Raw genomic sequence first — 20,576 nt, forward strand, 5'->3', positions numbered from 1 at the left:
TTTAATTTGCTTATTTATTAAGATCTCAGAGTAATGAATCAGTTTAATGACCTCTTAATTACTTATTTTAACAAATACAACTAAGAGCCTTCTGTATAGGTGTTTTATCACCTGCCCCACTAAGAAAAGATACTGTAGCTTGCATTGACTTTGCACTCTTTTCTTTCTTTTACTATCTGTGCACATCATTGAGCCTTTTCAATCATATTATCATTTTCTCTTCACAAAAATATGCAATGATCTTCATCTGCCCAAGACGATGTCATTTGGAGCTTAGGGGACTCTCCAAAGATAACAGTTTTAGTGATCAGCAAAAGCAGCCTGAGAACATGTTTTCCTTATTTCTGTTCTCTTTGTATCCTTTACTCACCACACTAAAAACACCAGGAGAGGTCAGTGCCCCTTTCTGATGGAGTTTCTTCACTGTTTCTTACAGATGAAGATTTTCATTGTGGTGGTTTGCTCACAAACAATTCAGGCACTTTCTCCAGTCCTTGGTACCCTAAAAAGTACCCCATAAATGTGATATGTGCCTGGGACATACAAGTGGACAAAACCTCTCATGTCAAACTTACATTTGAAGTGGCCAAGTGAGTAAATATCCCCCGCTAGTATTATTGTCTTCACTCAGTTATGCTCACCAGTTTTACTGCTTTGCTTCTTCTATCCTTCCCAAAAGACTTCCACACTTAATTCTCAAGAGCGAGCTAGTCCTGATGGCTCATTGCAATATTGATCAAAAATTTAAGTTCACAGATATTTTAATGCAGCAATTCCAGTCCAGGAATTTGGTCTATAGACAAATTCTCGTGTGCACTAAGGGTCATCACAACAACCTTCATGGGTTAGCAATAGAGTGGAAACAATGTACTTATCCATCAGGATGGGATCAGGTAAATAGATTCTCTTGAATCCATATACTGCTGTCACACATATAGTGCATGCTACCATAGAGTAAGCTGTAGGAAAACCATGAATGATAGTGCAGTCTGCTTCCATTTTTGCATAGACTCTCTCTGGGAAGAAAAAAGAAACTGTTCATTGAATCTGCTTCTGGGGAGGAGAGTGAAGTAAGGAACAAGAGGTCAGGGCAAAACAACATCCTTTTACTTTTCACCAAATATTATCAATACCACTTAAATTCTATCTCCTGTGCTTATAATACATATTCAGAAAATACCATTGACTTTAAAAGTAAAAATATATTTAGAAACAGGAGGGTACATTTTGCCAGTGTCCTTAGGGTCACCCCTTCTTCTAACCTACAGTTTTTCCAGCCTTTCCTGAGCCAATCTGGGCCAATGCTGACTGAGGGATTAAGCTCTAATAGGTGAAGTTTGAATGATACCATTTCACTTTGCAGATTGGAAAATTTCTATGGCTGTCCATATGACTTTGTTGAAATCTTTGATGGCCCACAAAGTGAATCTTTTTTGCTGGGAAGGTTCTGTTCCAGGGCAATCCCAACATTTATCTCCTCATCAAACCGAATGACAGTGGTGTTCCATAGTGACTCAATCATCACCAACACTGGTTTCTTTGCATCTTATGAGTCCCTGGAGCAAGATGAGAATGACACAGGTAGGTTCTTCCGTAACTACTTGCCAGTGATGGTAAGGCTGATGGCTCAGTCTGCTGGGCACTATTGACCTGCAAGTTCCTTCCCATGCTCACACGGTCTGACTTGGTGAAACTGGTTGATACCAGCATTCCCCTGGAATACCATATCCCCACATGGCTTCTCATGTTAGAGGCACAGCACACAGTACTGAGAAAGGATACTGTTTTACCCTATCTTGGAGCCTGTTTCATTCAAAACCATGTGGAAAAAAAGTGTCATTCCACACTAAGAGCAGCAATAGCATTGGAATACTTGGTGATGGTCACTTTACACAAGGCTTGCAAGAGTCCTAAGTAAACAATCCAGTATGGGAAACAAACTCTTTTAAATACCCCTCCCTCCAATCACATTGCTATAACAGAAAAACCCAAAGTGCTTTTGCAACCAGCTTGAAGCCACAGGTTCTCTCCCCAAGCATGAGGGTAGAGCCCTCAAAAGTGAGCAGACTCAGAGGAAATGCCTGTCTCCTTCTAGCATAGTGGCAAAGGGGTGCCCCCAGAGTGGTAACAGAGTATGTCTGACTTCCCTAGATGTGGCCCTCAGGCTGACCAATGGTAGCCACCAGTGTGAAGGCCGTGTGGAGCTACACTACAATGGCAGCTGGGCCACAGTGTGTGATGACAGCTGGGACCTCCGTGATGCCCAGGTGGTGTGCAGGCAGCTAGGCTGCGGCAGGGCTGTGGCAGCCCTTGGCCAGGCACATTTTGAAAGAGGCGTGGGCCCCATCGCCCTGGACAACGTGGATTGCGTGGGGACAGAAGCCAGGCTGTGGCAGTGCCTGCACAGTGGCTGGTTCACCCACAACTGTGGCCACCATGAGGACGCTGGCGCCATCTGCTCAGGTAGGCCTGGGTTCTGAGCCTAGAGTGGACTAGTGACATTCTGGCTCCAGGAGCCTCCTGCCCAACTGGTCACAGAGAAGTAGGGGATCCTGGATAGCCCCCAGGCCTCTGTTTCCTGTACATCAGCCATTCAGGGCCCCTGCATGCCCACCTGTTACCCACACTGTAATCATCAAAATACTTTCCTTTAAACGACTCTCCTGCTTTACTTATGTAAATTCCTCTTAGAAGGAAGCTTGATAACTTTACCGTTCTAAACAGAGAGCCAGGACCACCTGCCACCAATAGACAATACATTAAAAAGAGGAAATAAAACCATGCTTAAAATGTTTTAAAAATAACCAGCAAGTTTTCTAATCTAATCAACTCATACCCATGCCTATTTGAAAATACACTTAATTCAGAGTAGAACTAAATGTGAATTTCAAATGGTAATACAGTAAGTATCCAAGTTTTAAAATAAAAGATGCACCACCTCAAGTTATCACAGTCCCACCAGTGATGAGTCACAACTCTGGGAATCATCTCTTGGATACAATCCCTTATTTCATAGGTAACATGAAGAACTTTCCTAACAGCTGGGAGCCCAGGTCCTAGCCCAAGGCCCTTATTCCTTGGTTTTATCCCAGCTAAGTTTCTGCAAATAAATGCAATAGTTGAAGTCAAAAGTCCCCACCTATCTCTACATCTTTCTTGGGAGAGGCAAAATGGCTTATCAGCTAGATGGGATAGGATAAAGGCACAAGGTTCGTGGAGATACTGGACGGTTATGAGAAGAAGGAAGTCAAGGGACAGAATCAGTGTTCTGGGTGAAGCAGGAGCTGAAGTCACATACCAAGTATGAATCACAGGATGGGGCTAGGGATTAAAGGACCAGGAGGTTTGGAAAGCAGGGCCCTTGCTATCAGGGGTAGATCAGAGTCACCTGTAAGGGCCACTGAGCAGCACCTCCGGGTTCTATTTTATCTCCACCTGGAACACCTGGCCCAGCTCCATAGCCCACTCAGGGCCTTTCCACACCCTCCCTGCATTGAGGTCACTGGTGTGTGTCTTTGAGATAATGTGCTTCTCTTCTTTACAAATAGACATTTATTCTGGGAGGCAATACCTACACATACACCCAGAAAGGATTACAAAACCAAACCAACTGGCTAGGTAGATACTCCACACAAGGTGACCATTACTGTAGTCACAGTTTGCCAAAAAAAAGAAAAAGAAAATGACATTACTGTGTCTGGCAGCAGGACAGAAATGAGCCCAGTGATCCAAGACATCAGTGGTTATAACCATGTAACTCAAAGCCATTTTCAGATGCCCAGATGGAGGTACAGTTTCTCCCCAAAATGAGACATTATACCTTTCTGTTTCAAATAAGCAAGCCTACATCTGGAATTTAAAAAGAATGAAGGAGACAACCTACCCGTATGTCCTATGTCTTTTACAGGCTCTCTGCCTTACACAACACCATCAGCTGCTGTGAGTTATTTAACTTCAGGTAATGTTACTTGCTCTTAATTGATCAGTTTTACCTTGCATTGGCAAAGTTACCCTGGGCAGTAGGATTTGATTTAGGAACCAAATGCCATGTCTTCATCATTTACCAGTTGTGAGTGCTCAAGCAAATTTCTGAACTACTGGATACCTCTGAATGAGACTGAGGAGGATGGGGTCTCTGGCTTTCTCTGGGCAGGATGGCTAAGGGAATGCTTGCTATACAGTAGGGCATGCTGCTTAGGTGTTATCTTCTGACCTCATGCAAGCCCTGAGTACTACAGGGATTTGTGTCTATATACTGCTTTCTATCCATGGTAACTCAAGGCCTTTCTTGGACCCCAGAGGGGGTACAGTTTCTTCCCAAAACAAGGCATTGTACATTGATGATTCAAAGAAACAAGTCTACCTGCAGAATTGTTAAGAATGAGGATGCTGAAAATAACACTTTTTAGTTTGCTTCTGGCTCCTTTTGGCCCAGTAGTTGTTACATTTCAATTTTAGTCAGCAGCTCTTCGATGGTAGGACTTGAAGAGAAGAGTCAAACAAGCAAAGGAAAGCTAGGAGAATGAATGACCCCAATCTTTCAGAGGAAGCACTAAGGTAGCTCATTCTGCATAGCAGAGATCTCTAAAGGATGTGCTCTTGACTTTAAAATTATCTTTTTTTAAAAAAGGAAAAATTTATCAGCCACCAACCTTTGGTTTCCCTGAGCTTGTGTGAGTTGGCTTATATTTATACTGTTCACACACCAGTTGGGGGATGAAAAGAATGCACCCTACAGAGAAAGGACTTGAGAAAGGAATCCAATTTAGAATCAGAAACTATCTGTAAATGATTCAAAATGTGGACAGCCCTTGACTCTCTACAAGAAACAATTGTCTAAGAGTTAAAGGTTGTAATTAAGTGTTAACCTCTGTTTAAGATTTAACTAAAATGTATAATTTTCTTTTTGTGCTTTCTATCCATTCATAGCATCTTTTTCAAAGCCACTGGAGGTGCCCACATCAACAGGTAATCCTTTCTACTGTCTTCAGTAACCCTCCCTTTGGAGAGTTTGAGCTCAGGACTATTCTAGCATTGCTGTGGGAAGAAGCATCCCTGCTGGATGTGTGCCATCCATTCCCACCCTCCTCCATAGCCTCAGGCTACCCTACAAATGGCTGCTACTAAAGAAGTGCTGAGAATGTCTGAGTTCACCTAAAAATCTGTGATTGGAAGGTAATAAGAAAGGGCTATGAGATGCAAGAATTGGTGTATTAGTCAGCTTTCCGTGACTGTGATAAAATACCTGAGAATAACCATTTAAAGGAGGAAAGGTTTGTTTTAGTTTGCAGAGGTTTCAGTCCGTGGTCAACTGGCCTCATTGCTGTGGGCCTATGATGAGTCAGAAACATCATTGTGGAGGAGGAAAGCTACTAATTTCAAGGCAGTCACAAAACAGAGATGGTGAGCAAGAGGAAAGAGCTAGGGGACAAAATATCCCCAAGGGCATACCTCACAGGACCCACTTTCTCCATTTAGGGGCCATCTCCTGCAGTTTCAATCACCTGCCAATAGTTCACTCAGCTATGAATCTATTAAATAGGCTAATCCACTGATGAGGTTAGAGTCCTCATGATCCAGTCACCTCTAAACATTACTGCATTGGGGACCAGACCTTCAATGGATGGGTCTTTGGGAGACCTCATATCAAAATCATAATGAGCAGTTTGTGGGAGCTGACTTTGAAGCTTCCACTTAAGAAGACTGAGTACTCTGCTGACCCCAAATCTCCAGTCAGTCTCCACCCAGGATTCCACCCAACAAATCACAAATATACAGAATTATTGCTATTTGGTTGTTGTCATTACCTTAGTAATGAAGGTAAGTTCTGTTAAAATTACTGCCTCAGAGTTTTTAGCCAAGTAAGACAACCCACACCAGTTGAGAATGCTTAAGAGGAATTGTTTACACCCTGCTTCTTTGAGCCACATTTAAACAGAGACCTTTAAACAGAGAAATTTAAACAATGACCTTTAAGCCACCCACCATCCCAGTTTCTAGGGTTATATTACCCTCATATTTCCTTGAAAAAATAATGAAAACTTAAGATAGGCAATCCTGACACCATTGCTTATCAGTTTGATGGCTTAGTCCCAACACTGATATTTATCCTTAACCTTGTAATTACCATATTCCCAATCAAAAGATGGGAAGATGGAACAAAATATTGGAGATCAGAAGTAGCACAGAAAAACCAGTCACTGCATTTACAGGCATTAATAATTTGACCTAGTTCTCTGCAACCTAGAAGCAGAAAGCAAGAATTTCTAAGGCTCTGGAGTTTGGGATATGTTATATTAGTAACTAAAGAAAAATCCCATTCGTAATTGCCTGTCACATTCCAACCATAACCTCTGAGTATTCTGCAGATCTGCCCAACATCAGGTTGGTGCATGGGAGGAGCTAGTGTGAAGGGCGAGTTGAAGTCTACCACAATGGCACATGGGGTACTGTGTGCAATGAACTCTGGGCCCCCAATGCTGCCCACGTGGTGTGCTGGCAGCTGGGCTATGGAGAAGACATCAGTGCCCTGGGGAGTAGCCACTTTGGGGAGGGTATTGGGAGCATCCTCCTGGATGACGTGCAATGCCAGGCCAATGAGACCTCATTAGGCCAGTGCTGCCATCTGGGCTTGTCTGTCCACAACTGTGGCCACCACAAGGACACTGGGGTCATCTGCTCAGGTACTCACTCCCAGCTTTCTCCTGAGGTTGACAGAGCCATGACTCTTGGTGGGGATCTGGAAATTAACATGAGGAGGTTTGGGTCTCATTCAGGTCCTCCAAACAGATGCCCAGTGTCCATCCTCAAAGTTCTGAGACTTACTCGGGCAGTGGGTATAAAAGGATGTGTAGCACAACAGCCCCACAGCATACCCTGACCTAGATTCCAGGAGACCTCTCATCTTCCTTAGTCTCTTTCTTAATGTGCTGATTGGCCCTGGGCTTGACTCAACATCCGTGGATTCTCCTTAGCCCTCAGTCTTCAGGGACTTCCCAGACTCCCTCTGTCAGCCACTAGCTGGGGTAATGGCATTTCCTGGTCTTTGTCCTTATCTTTTATGAACTTTAAAGCTGACTTCATAGTGCTGCTCTTGGGAATCCCATGAACAAAACCCAGTTCCTCTCATCTACTGCAATACTGTTCCCTTTTGGCCTCTCTGGTTTGAGATGGTTTTTGTTGTTGTTGTTGTTGTTGTTGTTGTTGTTTGTTTGTTTATTTAATTCAGCCCAATTTGTGCATTGTCTATGTTTTCTTCTTTCTCTGGTTTAAAAAGTTGAATAGAAAATGAAATCAGATGAAATGAAAATATCCATGGCCCAGCATATTTGTAGGGCAGAGACTAGAATAATAAGATTTAATTCATTCCTCCATTAATTCAATATATATTTATCAAGCACTTTCAGTGTGTCAGGCACAATTCTGGGTCCTCAGAATTTAGTACTGAACTAGACTACCATCAGACATTCCAATGAGAGGGTTGGAATCACTTGTGCAGTTTATGATAGATCATGAGCAGGAGAAAAACATTGAATCAGGGATCATAGTATGTTTTATAATAAAAAGGAGCCATTTTCCTCTAGAGTTCTGATAACTTGTTACTATAAACCTAATTTCATTTTTAAAAATGAGAAATTAATGACAGAAGCCTAAAGGTAGAATTAGGAAGATTCCCAGTATTTTGCCACTCTAGAAAATAATTCCTCCTCATTGCATCAGTGAAATGACATTTCTAATCCATCCTGGGGTATTTTTCCCACAACCAAGGAACATTTCTCAGTTCCTGTCTTCAAACATTTCTGTCTGTATTTCAGTCTCAACTAAGAAAACTTTTCTACTTTTAACTTCATATTTCAGAACTTATTTTGCATCTAATTTAAATGTATCTGAGGTATCAGTTTTAAATTAAAAAATCTTATAAGTTTCTGTTTGTTTTATAATTTCAGCATCAGTCACAAAAATGACCACTTCTCCTGGTAATTGTATTTTCTTTCTTGTCTTCTATAAATCAGACATGTATAGATTGCCTTCCATATGATTAGGGTTGCAGTTTGTATCTCACGTGAAACTAAATGTCAAGTTCATATCAAACTAATGTAAGAAGCTTATGTATTCATTGGTTAAAACAGTGAATTGAACAGATGGCATGCCTTTAACCACAGGGAAGTGTGCCTAGTTGTCCCTCCCACTGTGGTGCAACAGCTGGTTTCTGAGATCAAATTTTAGTGACATGGCTTCAGTGAGTTTCTCCTTGTTTTTGGTTTGGTTTGGTTTTTTAACTATTATAGTACTTCAGACATCTCAGGGGAAACTATAATCTATGTTTCAAGAGAAAAATGGATTGCCATATCTCCCAAGCGTATTTCACAGTGCAACACACAAATTCAGTGACATTGGGCTGGGAATTTAGCTCAATGGTTCCGACGCATGCCTCGCAAGCGCAAGGTCCCAAGTTTGATCCCCGGTACCAAAAAAAAAAAAAAAAAAAAAAAATTCAGTGACATGCAAGTTTCAAAGAAGGATTTGCATGGTTAGATAAATTGGGGAAATACCACATTCCTCTTGGTGATTCAGGCTGTTAGCACATTAAAGTCCCCAGCAAGTTCTACATAAGACATCTTTCCCCCCCTCATTAAGTTTATTGGTACATTTTAGGTATAAAATACAGTTGCATTCATCATTGAGATCTTGTACCATTACATGAGTCTCTTGGTTCTTATTTTTTTTCCCCTTCCTTTGCCCACCCTTCCCTATTTGCAAAGACCTTGTTTCCATTTTTTTTTCCTCTTCTCATATTTTTTCCTTTCCATTTTTTCCCTTCCCCTACCCCTCCCAATTCCCCTGCTCTTTTAGACCTTTTCTTTCTGTTACACAATATCAGTTATACATTTTAAAAATTACAATATTAAGATCTAGGAGACATTATCACAGATTTTACAGAATTTAAAAGCATATAGAAAGCATATTACAAAAATCGTTTTTGAAATAAATTTGACAACTTCTAAGAAGTACCTTGGAAGACAAATTAATGAAACTAACTCTGGAGGAAATATAAAATTTGAATAGCACCTATTAAAGAAAGTATATTCCTAGCTTGAAAACCTACCTATAGGACAACAACAGGCTCATATACATTTTAACTGATAAATTATATCAAACAATTAAAGCAGAAAAAAGAAGGAACACTCCTCCCCTCATTTTAGGAAATCAACATTGTGCTAATCCTAAAACTGGATAAAGATAATACAAGAAAAAAGTATGAACATAGATAGGAATTTGTTTAACAAAACAAACTATTAGAAGTCAGATCTGGCAGTATGTAGAAAGTGGTTTTGTTATGGGGATGGCAGTGTTGGTTCAGCATTGGAAAATCCACCCCCAAAAGTCATCATTTTAACAGAGGAAAGGAAAAAGCCATATGATCCTGTCAGTAGTTGGAGAAAAAGTATTGGACTAAATTCTACAGCTGTTCATGGTAAAAGCTATCAGGAGACTAGAAGTAGAACAGAAACTTCTCAACAGATTAAAGACATGTACTCCATACTTCCAGCGAGAATGTCTTATATAAATGGAGAAGATACAATGCTTTCTCCTTAAGGTAGGGAACAAGGGCAGATATGCTTACTCTTTATCTGTCCATTAAACTTTGAAATCTAGTCCCCATCAAAATAGTCTGGCAATAAAATGACACAACTAGGATAGGATTGGTGAAGCAGAAGCAAAATCTTTATATGGAGATGAAATGATCATCTACAGAGAAAATACTAAGAAATCTCTAGGAGCCCCTAGAACTTGTACTTGAATTTAGCAGGATTAGAAAACACAAGGTATATATAAAAATTCAGGTCTGTGTATACTTGCTATAAATGAAGAATTGGATATTGAAATTTAAAAGTTATGTAGGAGTACAAAGGACCTAGAAAAGTTAAAAAAAAAAAAACAGTATTGGAAGACGTTTAGTATACCTAATTTTAAGACTTCTTCTAAAGCTACAATAACCAAGGCAGTGTTGGTGTAAGGAAAGACATATAGATCATTTGAATAAAACAGAGAATCTAGAAATAGAATCACACATATATGGTCCGCTGAGTTTTGAAAGATTATTTAACATTAGCATTTTATAGAATATAAACTCAATTCAAGAGCTGAGGAAGAGATAGTGTTTTCAGCAAATGGCACTAGAACACCTGGTATCCGTATATAAAAAATTAACCTCAACCCTTTATTTCCATACATGAAAATAACTTGAAGGGATCTATGAACCTAAATAAGAAAGCCTAAAAGTATAAAACTTTAAGAAGAAATTATAAGGGAAAATATTTATGAATTCAGGGTAGGCAAGAACTACCTAGGATACAAAAGACATGATGTATAAAAGAAAAAAATTGATAAATGAGATTCCATCAAAATTTAGAACTTTAAATGACATCATTAAAATGAAAAGTAGGGCCGGTGATTTAGCTCAGTAGTTCCACCCACCTGCCTCGAAAGCACAAGGACCTGAGTTCGAACCCTAGTACCAAAAAAAAAGAAAAGAAAAGTAGTCCTTAAACAGACCATATTTACAATGCATATAACCTATGACCAGAATATATGAAGAATTCTTAGAGCTCATTAATAGACAACCCAATTAAAATGTAGACATAAGAAGATGATAAATAGCCAGTATAGCACAAGGAATGGTGTGCAACTCTAGAATCCGAAAAATACTAATCAGTACAATAGTAAGATTGAATTATACACTCATTAGGGAGATGAAGTCAAAAGTTTTAAAAGCCTTGTCATGACTTTTTCTTTTTGTTGGATTCTCCTCCTTTGCGTTTAATTTGTCACACCCAATGGATTCATTCTGCTAGGTTTCCTGGGGTTGTGATCCTCATTGTCTTTTCCTAGGGTATTGTCTAAAATTTTTTGGAGTGTCAGTTTGGTATTCATGAAGTTCCTGAGGTGCTCTTTATCATGAAAGTATCTTATTTCTCCATCCATTTTGAAAGATAGTTTTGCAGGGTCCATCAATCTGGGTTGGAGGCTGTTTTCCTTTAGGGCTTGAAATACATCACTCCAAGATCTTCTTGTCTTGAGGGTTTGCACTGAGAAATCTGCTATGATTCTGATGGGCTTTCCTTTGTATGTGATTTGTATCTTTTCTCTGACTGCTTGTAGAATTTTGTCCTTCCGTTGGATCTCTGGAATCCTAACTATTATATGCCTAGGTGTAGATTGTTTTTGATCAAGGCTAGCTGGAGTCCTATATGCCTCACTTATCTGTATGTCAAGTTCTTTTCCCATCATTGGGAAGTTTTCTGCCATCACTTCTATGAAGAGTTTTTTTTATGTCATCTGCACTCTCTCTTCTTTCTTCATTGACTCCAATCAGTCTTATGATATTCTTCTTTGTATTGTCTAGCAGCTGCTGGATTGATTTCTCATGTTCCCTTACAATTTTAAAGCAATTTTTCTTTTCCTGGTCACTAATTGCAATCTTATCTTCTATATCTGAAATTCTATCCTCACATTGGTTCATTCTGCTGCGCAGACTTTCGATGGAGTTTTTAATCTCCTGGAAATCTGTTTGTATCTGTTTTATGGATTCCATTTGTTTCCTATGTTGGGATTCCATCATGTTCCTCAGATCCTCTTTTTACCTGTGTCCTCTCTAGATTTATTAATCATGTCTTGCACCATGAGCAAAATCTTTGCTGTTATCTGAGTAATTATTTCTGATTTCATTTTTCCCAGATCCTCTTTTGTTGCCAGTTCAGAGAGTCCAGGTGGTTGTGTATCAGATTGTTCCATCTCATTTCCCTTTGGAGTTGCTGTAGGTGATCTGGAACTCTGTTTTTGAGGCTTGTTTATGTGTTTTCTCATTTCCACAGTGTCGGGGGGTGCTTCTGATGCCCATGCGGCTCACCTTCTCTGCCCTAGGAGCTTGGCATGGCAGCGGGGGAGCTTCCTTCAGGGTTCTGGGACCGGCTCAGCTTCTCTGCCCTAGGAGCTTCGGATGGCAGTGAGGGAGCTTCCTTCCAGGTGCTGAGACCAGCTCACCTTCTCTGCCCTAGGAGGCTGGGATGGCAGCAGGGGAGCTTCCTTCCAGGTTCTGGGACTGGTTGAGCTTCTCTGCCCTAGGAGCCTGGGATGGAGGTGGGGAGCTTCCTTCCAGGTGCTGGGACCGGCTCAGCTGTAATCCCAGCACTTGGGAGGCTGAGCTTGGGGGATCACTGCAAGATCAAGGCCAGCCTGGGCTACATAGTGAGTTCAGGGGCAGCCTGAACCATAAAGCAAGACCATTTTGTAGAGGTTTCAGTCCATAATTGGCTGGCTCCAAGGCAGGGTGAATGGCAGACAGGCATCACAGAGGAGAAACAACATGGCACACACAAGGGAGCCTAAGACATCCTTTTTAAAGTTAGTTAAATTGAATTTTACTCAAACTTGTTTGACCACTGAAACCTTTTGAGTGACAGTGTGATATAGAATTCAGAGCCAGAGAACTGGGGCTTATGTTCTGGCTCAGGCATTAACCAACTGTTGATGAGCAAGTCCTCTTACTCTTTGGAGCCTCTGTTTCTTTAATCTGTAGAACAGGAGGATGGAAACAGTCACCTGAGAGCCTTGTCCTAGGAAGTGGGTGGTCTAACATATGTGTAACCAACTTGTGTCCTTTTATAAACTTTCTTCTTCTGGACACTTTGGGGACCATCTTGGGGCTTGAGTTCATCACTGTATGGCTAAATAAGTTGGAAATACCACCTCAACACAAGGCAACTTAACGAGTTTTCTCTGAACTGTCAGCAGTTAAGCAAGTGGCCCTTTTTTTGTATTTTCAAAATCTCAAAGTCCCTCTACCAGGCTTGACAGAAACTAATCTCTAAAGGAAATCAGATGGTGAAATGTATTTCTCTTTCTGTGCTTGGGTCTGTGAAAATTGCCCACCAAGTCTCTCAGGCAAAGACAAGGTAAATAAGGTGCCATCACAGCAACACTGTCCTAAGAGTTGGAAGAAACCTTAGGGATTGTGTAGAACAAAAGTCACAAATGGGCTGCTCAAGGGTTAGTTTTGAGCCACTAATGAGTTTATATTCACACAACCAAATTTTGCCTATGCATGTGTAAATTATTTTAATCCAACATATTAAGAATAGAAGATTTCATATGGAAAAAATGGAAACAGAGTCTTTGTAAATAGGGAAGGGTGGAGGGGGTGAAGGGAGAGCTAGGAATGGAGAAAAAATAAGAACCAAGATGCATCATGTAAAGGTACAAGTTCCCAATGAGAAATGTAAATGTGTTGTATAGCTAAAATGTACCAATGAAAGAATTAAAAAAAAAAAGAATGGAAGATTTCATATAAGAATCCAGCCGTCCAAGGGCACAGTGGTATAACTTTTGCCTAGCATGTATGAGGCCCCATATATGACCCCTAGCTCTACAAAATCATTATCATGCAGATCTCCAGCTGCGTGTGTGTGTGTGTGTGTGTGTGTAGTCCTGGGGTTCAAACCCAAGGCCTTGTGCATACTAGGCAAGTGCTCTACCACTGAGCTACATTCTCAGCCCAAGATATCCAGCTTTGGTTGCAAAATCTAAGAATGAGCCATTGCAGCATGATTTCTTCAGGGCAGCAGTAGCTGGAGCTGAGCAAGACAGGACTGCCCTTTTATGTGGCCATACACTCTCTGCATCCTCCTATCTTTCCATGTGTATGTGGGCCTGTAGTCATCTCCATTTGCATCCTTGGTGCTTTTTGGAGTTTAATATATGCCTAACTCAATTGAGTATCTTCTTACAATGCAGATTTTGTTTCAGTGCATTCTGGACAGTCTGGATTTTGAACAATGGGATACAAGTGCTGCTGGTCCATGGACTAGACTTTCAAAAGCAGCAGCTGAAGCTGAGAGATGCAAAGGACTTGTCCAAGGTCACATGTCCCATTACACAAACAAACTAGAACCCAGAGCATTTGGGTCACAGCCCCATGTACCTCTTCCATCAGTATTTATTTCTTTCAGAGAAATGAAACAGAGGCTAGAAGAATCGAATAGGAACAAAGCATAATCAAATGTGCTGGGGCATATTTTTAAATGGGGTCATTTAAAAAAATTCTTTACCAGTGAGCTTGATGGATAAGGATAGTTTTTAATGTTTTGACGATCCTACCTCAATTTCAGCCACAGATTTGGTCCTTACAACTGGTAATAAGTTTTTCGCTGATTCTTCCTCTTGCTATCTATCTCAGGGATCTTGTTGTGTTAAGATTCTACCAAGACAGTATAGTTATGCCCCGAGTTGTCTAGGAATCACCCCACGGAATTTACCTTTGGTAAATAGACCAGAACTTAGTAATAGACAAAGGGGGCCTCTATGCAGCCAGATTTAGATCCGTGTTCAAGCCCAAGTAAAGTGCTTGAACGCATATGGAGATAATCTACAGAGCCTATCTCTCTTACTTTCTGCACACACATAATTACTTAAAAGTTAGCTATCTGATCTCCCTAGAGACTATATATTAGGAAAAACAACAGGTTGCCTGTATGGTACAGAGACTGGGAGGGTTAAAATTGATAGCAGAGCCTCATTGGCAATGGCAGGAAATGGCAGCAAATGCTCCAGTTGTCACAGAACTGCTCAGAAAAAACTAGCAATCTGGAGCAAAAATGCCAACTTAACCTCAGTGTCTTCTGAGCTACCTCTGTATTACATCCCAACATCAAAAACGATGACATTCTTCCAAATGGACCTGAACTATGCAAGTTAAAATATGATCAATATCTTTTCTTTAAAGGAACTAGGAAAGATTTGATTTGTAGTATCACAGAACATGTGCTTTTAATTTGGATAGTTAACTCTTATTTAGAAAGAGGAAATAACTAGTCCTTATACTAAATTTTTTCCAATAAATACTAGTAAATGAGACCACAATAAAGGCAAAATTTTCTTATTTCCAGAATCTTTGGATGTTGCCATAGCTACTTCAACAGGTAATTTAAATATTATTTGGTGTTCTATCTTGATTTGATACAAGTTATTTTCATTTCAAGTGAATTCATTAAACAATTGTCTATGTCTTGGCCAAATTCTTTGATTCTTTAGTTATCTTTTATTTTGAGTCTTTAAATATATTTATAGTAGCCTGACTCATAAAGGCCATCTCTGGATCTTCTGATAGTGAATGAATTCTGGGCAGCCCAGCTTAATGAATGAACCAAAGGAAGAACACTGTTCAGCTAATGAAACTAAGTGAAGTCCATGAAAATACACACTGGACCAAATGGCCATCTAACACAGCCACTTACTCAAGGCGGGCATTTCTCCTGGAGACTGGCCTAGGAGTGGAGGACATGGCTTAGAGGCAGTGCAGCATCTGGAGATGGGCTGCCACAGTCCTGTCTGGAGAACAGAAAGACAAGCCTGGCCAGTCACACCGATCTATGCTTCCACTGTAACATCTGTATCTTCTAGAAGCATGTGTGCCTGACATGATTAATTCTGCCTTCTCTTTTTGTTGATCTCCAGTTTCAATCTCAACCCCTGTAACCTCCACTTCAGGTGGAACTGTCAGCGGTCCCCTTAGGTGCCTCTTCTTGGGGTTCCATGTATAAAACTAGACTGTATCACAAAAACTTTGTCCTCAACAGAGCCTCAGTAAAAATGGAAACCTAGGAGTCCTCCACTGTTATTTAAGTCTCTTTTTTCTTTTATCTATAGATTCCTCTTCCACCTCCCCAGAAGTGACCTTTCCATCAGGTAAAGTCTTTGTCTTTGTGTTGTTTAAATTAATGAGATGGGCTTCTTATTCATATAGAAATGACCCTATTTAATGATCACATTGGCCACAAAATAAAGCTCAATGAAATGACATACCTGGCATCTTTCCAGTCATTTTTAACTAGTCTCTTGATTTGTATACAGATTCATCTTCAACTCTAGAAGAAATAGATGCTTTGTCTGGTAAGTGTCTCTGCCTGTCATATTTCTGAAGCTAAACATAGCCATGATCAACTTTTCATCTATTTGACTAATGAACGTATGTACTGAATACTCTGTCTATGGCATAAGGCCCAATGTTCACAGAAAGCACAGAGAAAGCTCCACACGTCCTGCACTCGGCCATAGACATAGAGGGGGCCCCAGGGATCACCTGCTGCCTACAGGCCCAGTCTTGCTCAGATATGCCCAAGGGATGCCAGGTCTGAGGGCCCACACCTAACCTGCTTGTGTGTGTGTGTGTGTGTGTGTGTGTGTGTGTGCGTGTGTGTGTTCTGTTACAGGTCATGCTTCAAACTAATCAGCACACCCCAACATACACACACAAAAGAACTGGCTTTTGAAAATGTTAATTTGCAGTTTTGCTCTTCTGTTTTCCTCCATGCTGTTAGTCAACCCAAAATATTCTTCTCCTTTGGCAGATACAACCCTCACATCAAGTGAAGTAACTCTTTCACCACATATGCAATCTGTTTTTGCAGTCCCTGGTGAGTGACTTTCTTAGAACTCCCAGTGTGGCAGGAATTAAAATACCCACAATAAACACTTCCTGCTTTCCCAGGAGAGAAGGAGAGGTAAGGAGAAATCCAGTCCCTCCCCCTCACTGGTTATAAAACTGAACACAGTGACGGTAGGTACTGGGGGCAGAAAGAATAGCATAAAAGGGCCTCAGATGCAGAACCTAAAGGAGCCTGTAGAGTTGATCTAGAACAGAGATTTTCAAAAGTTAGCCTGCATGTGAGCGTCCTGGAGAATGTGCTGAATACAGATTCACTGGCTCTGGGAAAAGCTTGAACACATCTATCAGGCTGCTCTCTGATGCCAATGGTGCTGGTCTTGGACTACCTAGAAGAGTAAAGAATTGAACAACCAGGAGTGGAGGGGTTGAAGGGAGGGTAGGGGAATAGAGAAAAAATAAGAACCAAGATATATCATGGAAAGGTCCAAATTCCCAGTGATGAATGTCATCGTATTGTATACCTAAAACATACCAATAAACTTAATGAATAAAAAAAAATTGAACAACCATCCTAATTTTGGAGGAAAATGAGGCCCAGATAAGCAAGACATTTGCCTAAGTTCACACAGCTAAGAAAGGCAAAGCCAGATCTCTCAACTCCCATTCAAGGTCCTTTCAGATTCCAGGCTTTGCTAGTGAATTAATTGGTGTGATTCCTCCAAGTCCCTGTGATATTGTCTATGAGGGGAAAAAGAAGGAAGAAACAAAGATATGAGCTCAACAGGACAAGTTTATTTAGGAACAAACCTGAGAGAGACCTCCCTGGCACTGAGACCATACTGGGTAACTCTCATACAGGCTATAAGGCCTTCCACAGGGTAATGGGTGAAAAGGGGGGGATTGTGAAAGAAAAAGCCAAAATGGGACTTTCAAGGGGGAGTGTGCACTAAAGAGGAGTTGTGGCTACTCACCAGGAACAAGGCTGGAGGGAGTTGTGATTGCATGTCAGGAGCAGGGCTGAATAATGACAGGGATTATGGACTCTAGCTGTACTCACCAGGCCTTATCAACCCATGAGTATACATCTTTAGCCAGTGTACGAGCATAGCAGGGAGAAGAGGTTCAACACAATCTCTATTCAGCCTAGAATGGTTGTGGTCAGATAAGGGAATGTGGGCGGGCATTACATCACTTCCTTAACTGGTTCCTGCTGATTAGGGGCTACAGTGGTCATGGTCAGGCATTTTTCCTGGACTGAAGAGGGAGAACCATATTGATGGGGTCTTTAGCAACTGCCTGTGAAATGGTCTCAATCCTGTTGGTGAAAAATCATTGAAACAGATTGATTAGGCATGCCGATAATAAAGAGGTGAGTAAACAAAAGGAGAACAGGCACTTCAAAAGGAAGAATCCAGGATAGGATAGCAGACATCCATGGATCCCATGAACTCTGCAAAAGGTACTGAGACAGTTGGTCTACTGCTTGGATCTCTGTTTCTATCTCCTCAAAGCTGTAGACACATTGTCATGATTATCTGGGATAAAAGTACATGTTGTGTGAAGCATGGTGCATGTGGCTCCTTGGCAGCTATAAGGAGATCTAAAGCCATGTGATTTTGTAAAACTACTTTTTCATTTGGTATGTTTCATCCACTACTGTTATAGCCTTGTGAGTGGCATTTAATGCGTAGGTATTGGGCCAAGGCTTCTACATCCAAGTCTACCTTAATGGCTGCTACTCCTGGAAGGGTCACAGCTAGGGAGTAAAACCACGAGGGAGTACATTTTACATGGTGCCACTAATGGTAGACTGCATCCCAATTTTAAGGTTATTCTGGGAGAGAGCCAAGAATATAAAGATGTCGCCATGTGCATCATCCTGTCCAATTAGCAGGCAGACATAGCCAGCTGTATCAGCAGCAAACCCATAAATGTCCTGAGAGAACTGTTCCATGATATTTTTCCCCATTCTACCACACACAGGGAACAGTAGCATATGTGATATTAAGACATAGGTACTCAGGTATCTATCCTACCATGCATTTAGGATCAGAATAGTTAGAAAGAATATGTGCTTTGGGACTTTATAGGTTTGAATTTTGGGTGACCTGGTCATATTATATGATTCCTCTGAGTTTCCATTTCCTCATCTCTAAAATGGTGGTAATACTCACCTGGATTAGTCATTGTAAGGACTGGAGAACTAAATGACCTGGCACATTGCAGTTGCTCAAATGAGAATTGGTATTGATCCACCGGCCAAAACACATTTAAATCACATTCATTCCTGAATGTGTAAATTCACATAAATACATGTACACTACTGTGAAATAGGCTTGTTTTCATAAACTTGTAGTCTACAGTGTAAAATATTTCAATGAAACCAAACTTAATGCTTTGCTTTCACTAAAAAAATTTTTCTTGGCAGCCAGTGACCCAGTTTCAATGAACGTGACACCATCACCTGGTAATGATCATATGTCTATTGCTAGATCAACACTTAATTTTATAATTTATTGTCATAAAATCTATTGTTAATTTTCCTACCTTGCTTTGTATACTGTAGCATAGAATTAAACTTCACAGTATGACCTTTCTCTTATTTAACTTGACTTTCTTCACTTAATTTTCAGCACCTATAAAAATGTTTCCTGTAAAATCTAATGGTTTCTTTATTATGCTTTTCAAAAATTCATTATATTTGTAATGCTTCTTTATGACTACTTAATCATTTTACTTCTGGAGAATAAATAGTATCTAACACCACTTGTTACATTTTGATGCTAAGAAAAGAAAGCTTAATAGAGAGTATTTCTACATTCAAACCAAAATAGAAACTTAAACTAAAGTATTGGTATCTGAAATTAGAGAAAATCTTTGGTTCTTGGATTTTGAACATAAGTGAGTTTGAAGGTCATTTTTAATGCTTTTATTTATTTATTTTTATTTACAGTTACAATTTCAATGGAAGAAATGATCACTTTATCTGGTAATTTTTGTTTGGCTCCTAATCATTAAAATGATCATATATCTATTAATATCATTAGGGTTATATTTCTTTTTTATTAAGTCCTTGCTGTTTAGAGAAGATAATTATGAGTTTGTAAATGTGTATGTACAGATACACACACTGTGGATTAGAAGCCTAAAATTCACCCTCCCTAGGTCTCACTCAGAAGATACTTACCCATATTCATAGCTCACATTCTTTCCCCCTTTTCTTCCTCTCTCTCTCCCTCTCTCTCTCCCTTCCACCTTCTCCTTGTCCCTCCCTTTCTTCTCTCCCTCCCTCTCTCTCTCCTTTTGGTGCTGGGGTTGGAACCCAGGGCCTCAGGTTTACATGCATTCTACCACTGAGCCATGCTCATGGTCCCTGTGTTCATAGTCAAACAAGCACAGTGATCTTGCTTCCAATATTGTAACAACCACTTAGACCCGGAGATAGCAGCCATCCCAGACCAAGCATACTGCAGTCAGAGAAATTAATGCTACTGTGGATTATTGATATTCACTAAGCCTCTTTTGTGTGCCAAACTGTGCAGAATACTGAAAGACAAAGACACCTCAGACCAATTAATATGAAGGCAAATCATTTTACACATGTCCGTTGGTGGGATACTGTCAGCAAATTACAGTCATGCACCCCATAATGATGTTTGGGTAACAGTGGGCCACATATGTGACAGTGGTCTCATAACATGGCCTGGTGACACTGCAGCCAATTTCCTTTGTGTAAATATATTCAAAGTCTATTTGTGATATACAACAACAGAATCACCTAATGACACACTTCTCAGAATCCATCCTCCTGGTTAATAACACACAATCGTACAGATTTTGCTTATTTTTAATTTTAAAATCAACTTTTCTGAAGTACCGTTTGTATACAATAATTGTACACATCTATGAGTTTTGTCTAATCTATGCCGCTATGTAACCACCACAGTCAAGACACAGAGCATATCCATCACCCAAACAAGTTCTCTCCTGCCCCTTTGCAATAAATCTGACCTTCCCTAGACAACCACTGATCTGTCTCTACAGTTTAGATTTGTTTTTTTTCTAGGCTCTCATATAAGTGGAATCAAATACAGTAATAAGTGCTCTTTTGTATCTGACCTTTTTTACTTGA

The 20,576-nt window shown here is 40.3% G+C and overlaps 1 protein-coding gene and 1 long non-coding RNA gene across 2 annotated transcripts in view; both read left to right on the forward strand.

Moving 5' to 3' along the window:
- The window catches only part of LOC101715149 (scavenger receptor cysteine-rich domain-containing protein DMBT1-like), a 150,988-nt gene that overhangs the window by 117,097 nt on the left and 13,315 nt on the right, over positions 1–20,576 (forward strand). The window contains 4 exon segments of the mRNA XM_087185349.1: positions 437–590; positions 1,364–1,581; positions 2,152–2,463; positions 6,369–6,683. Coding sequence (XP_087041475.1) covers positions 437–590; positions 1,364–1,581; positions 2,152–2,463; positions 6,369–6,683 — 999 coding nt within the window.
- LOC147825672 (uncharacterized) lies at positions 14,943–18,902 on the forward strand. Its single transcript, XR_015440384.1, has 5 exons — positions 14,943–14,978; positions 15,706–15,744; positions 15,910–15,948; positions 16,407–16,472; positions 18,873–18,902. It is a non-coding gene; the product is annotated as an uncharacterized LOC147825672 (long non-coding RNA).

The sequence above is a fragment of the Heterocephalus glaber genome, unplaced genomic scaffold (genome assembly GCF_053883595.1).
Source record: "Heterocephalus glaber isolate CG9 unplaced genomic scaffold, H.glaber_assembly_v1.0 deba00001497, whole genome shotgun sequence".
In the NCBI taxonomy this organism is placed as follows: domain Eukaryota; kingdom Metazoa; phylum Chordata; class Mammalia; order Rodentia; family Bathyergidae; genus Heterocephalus; species Heterocephalus glaber.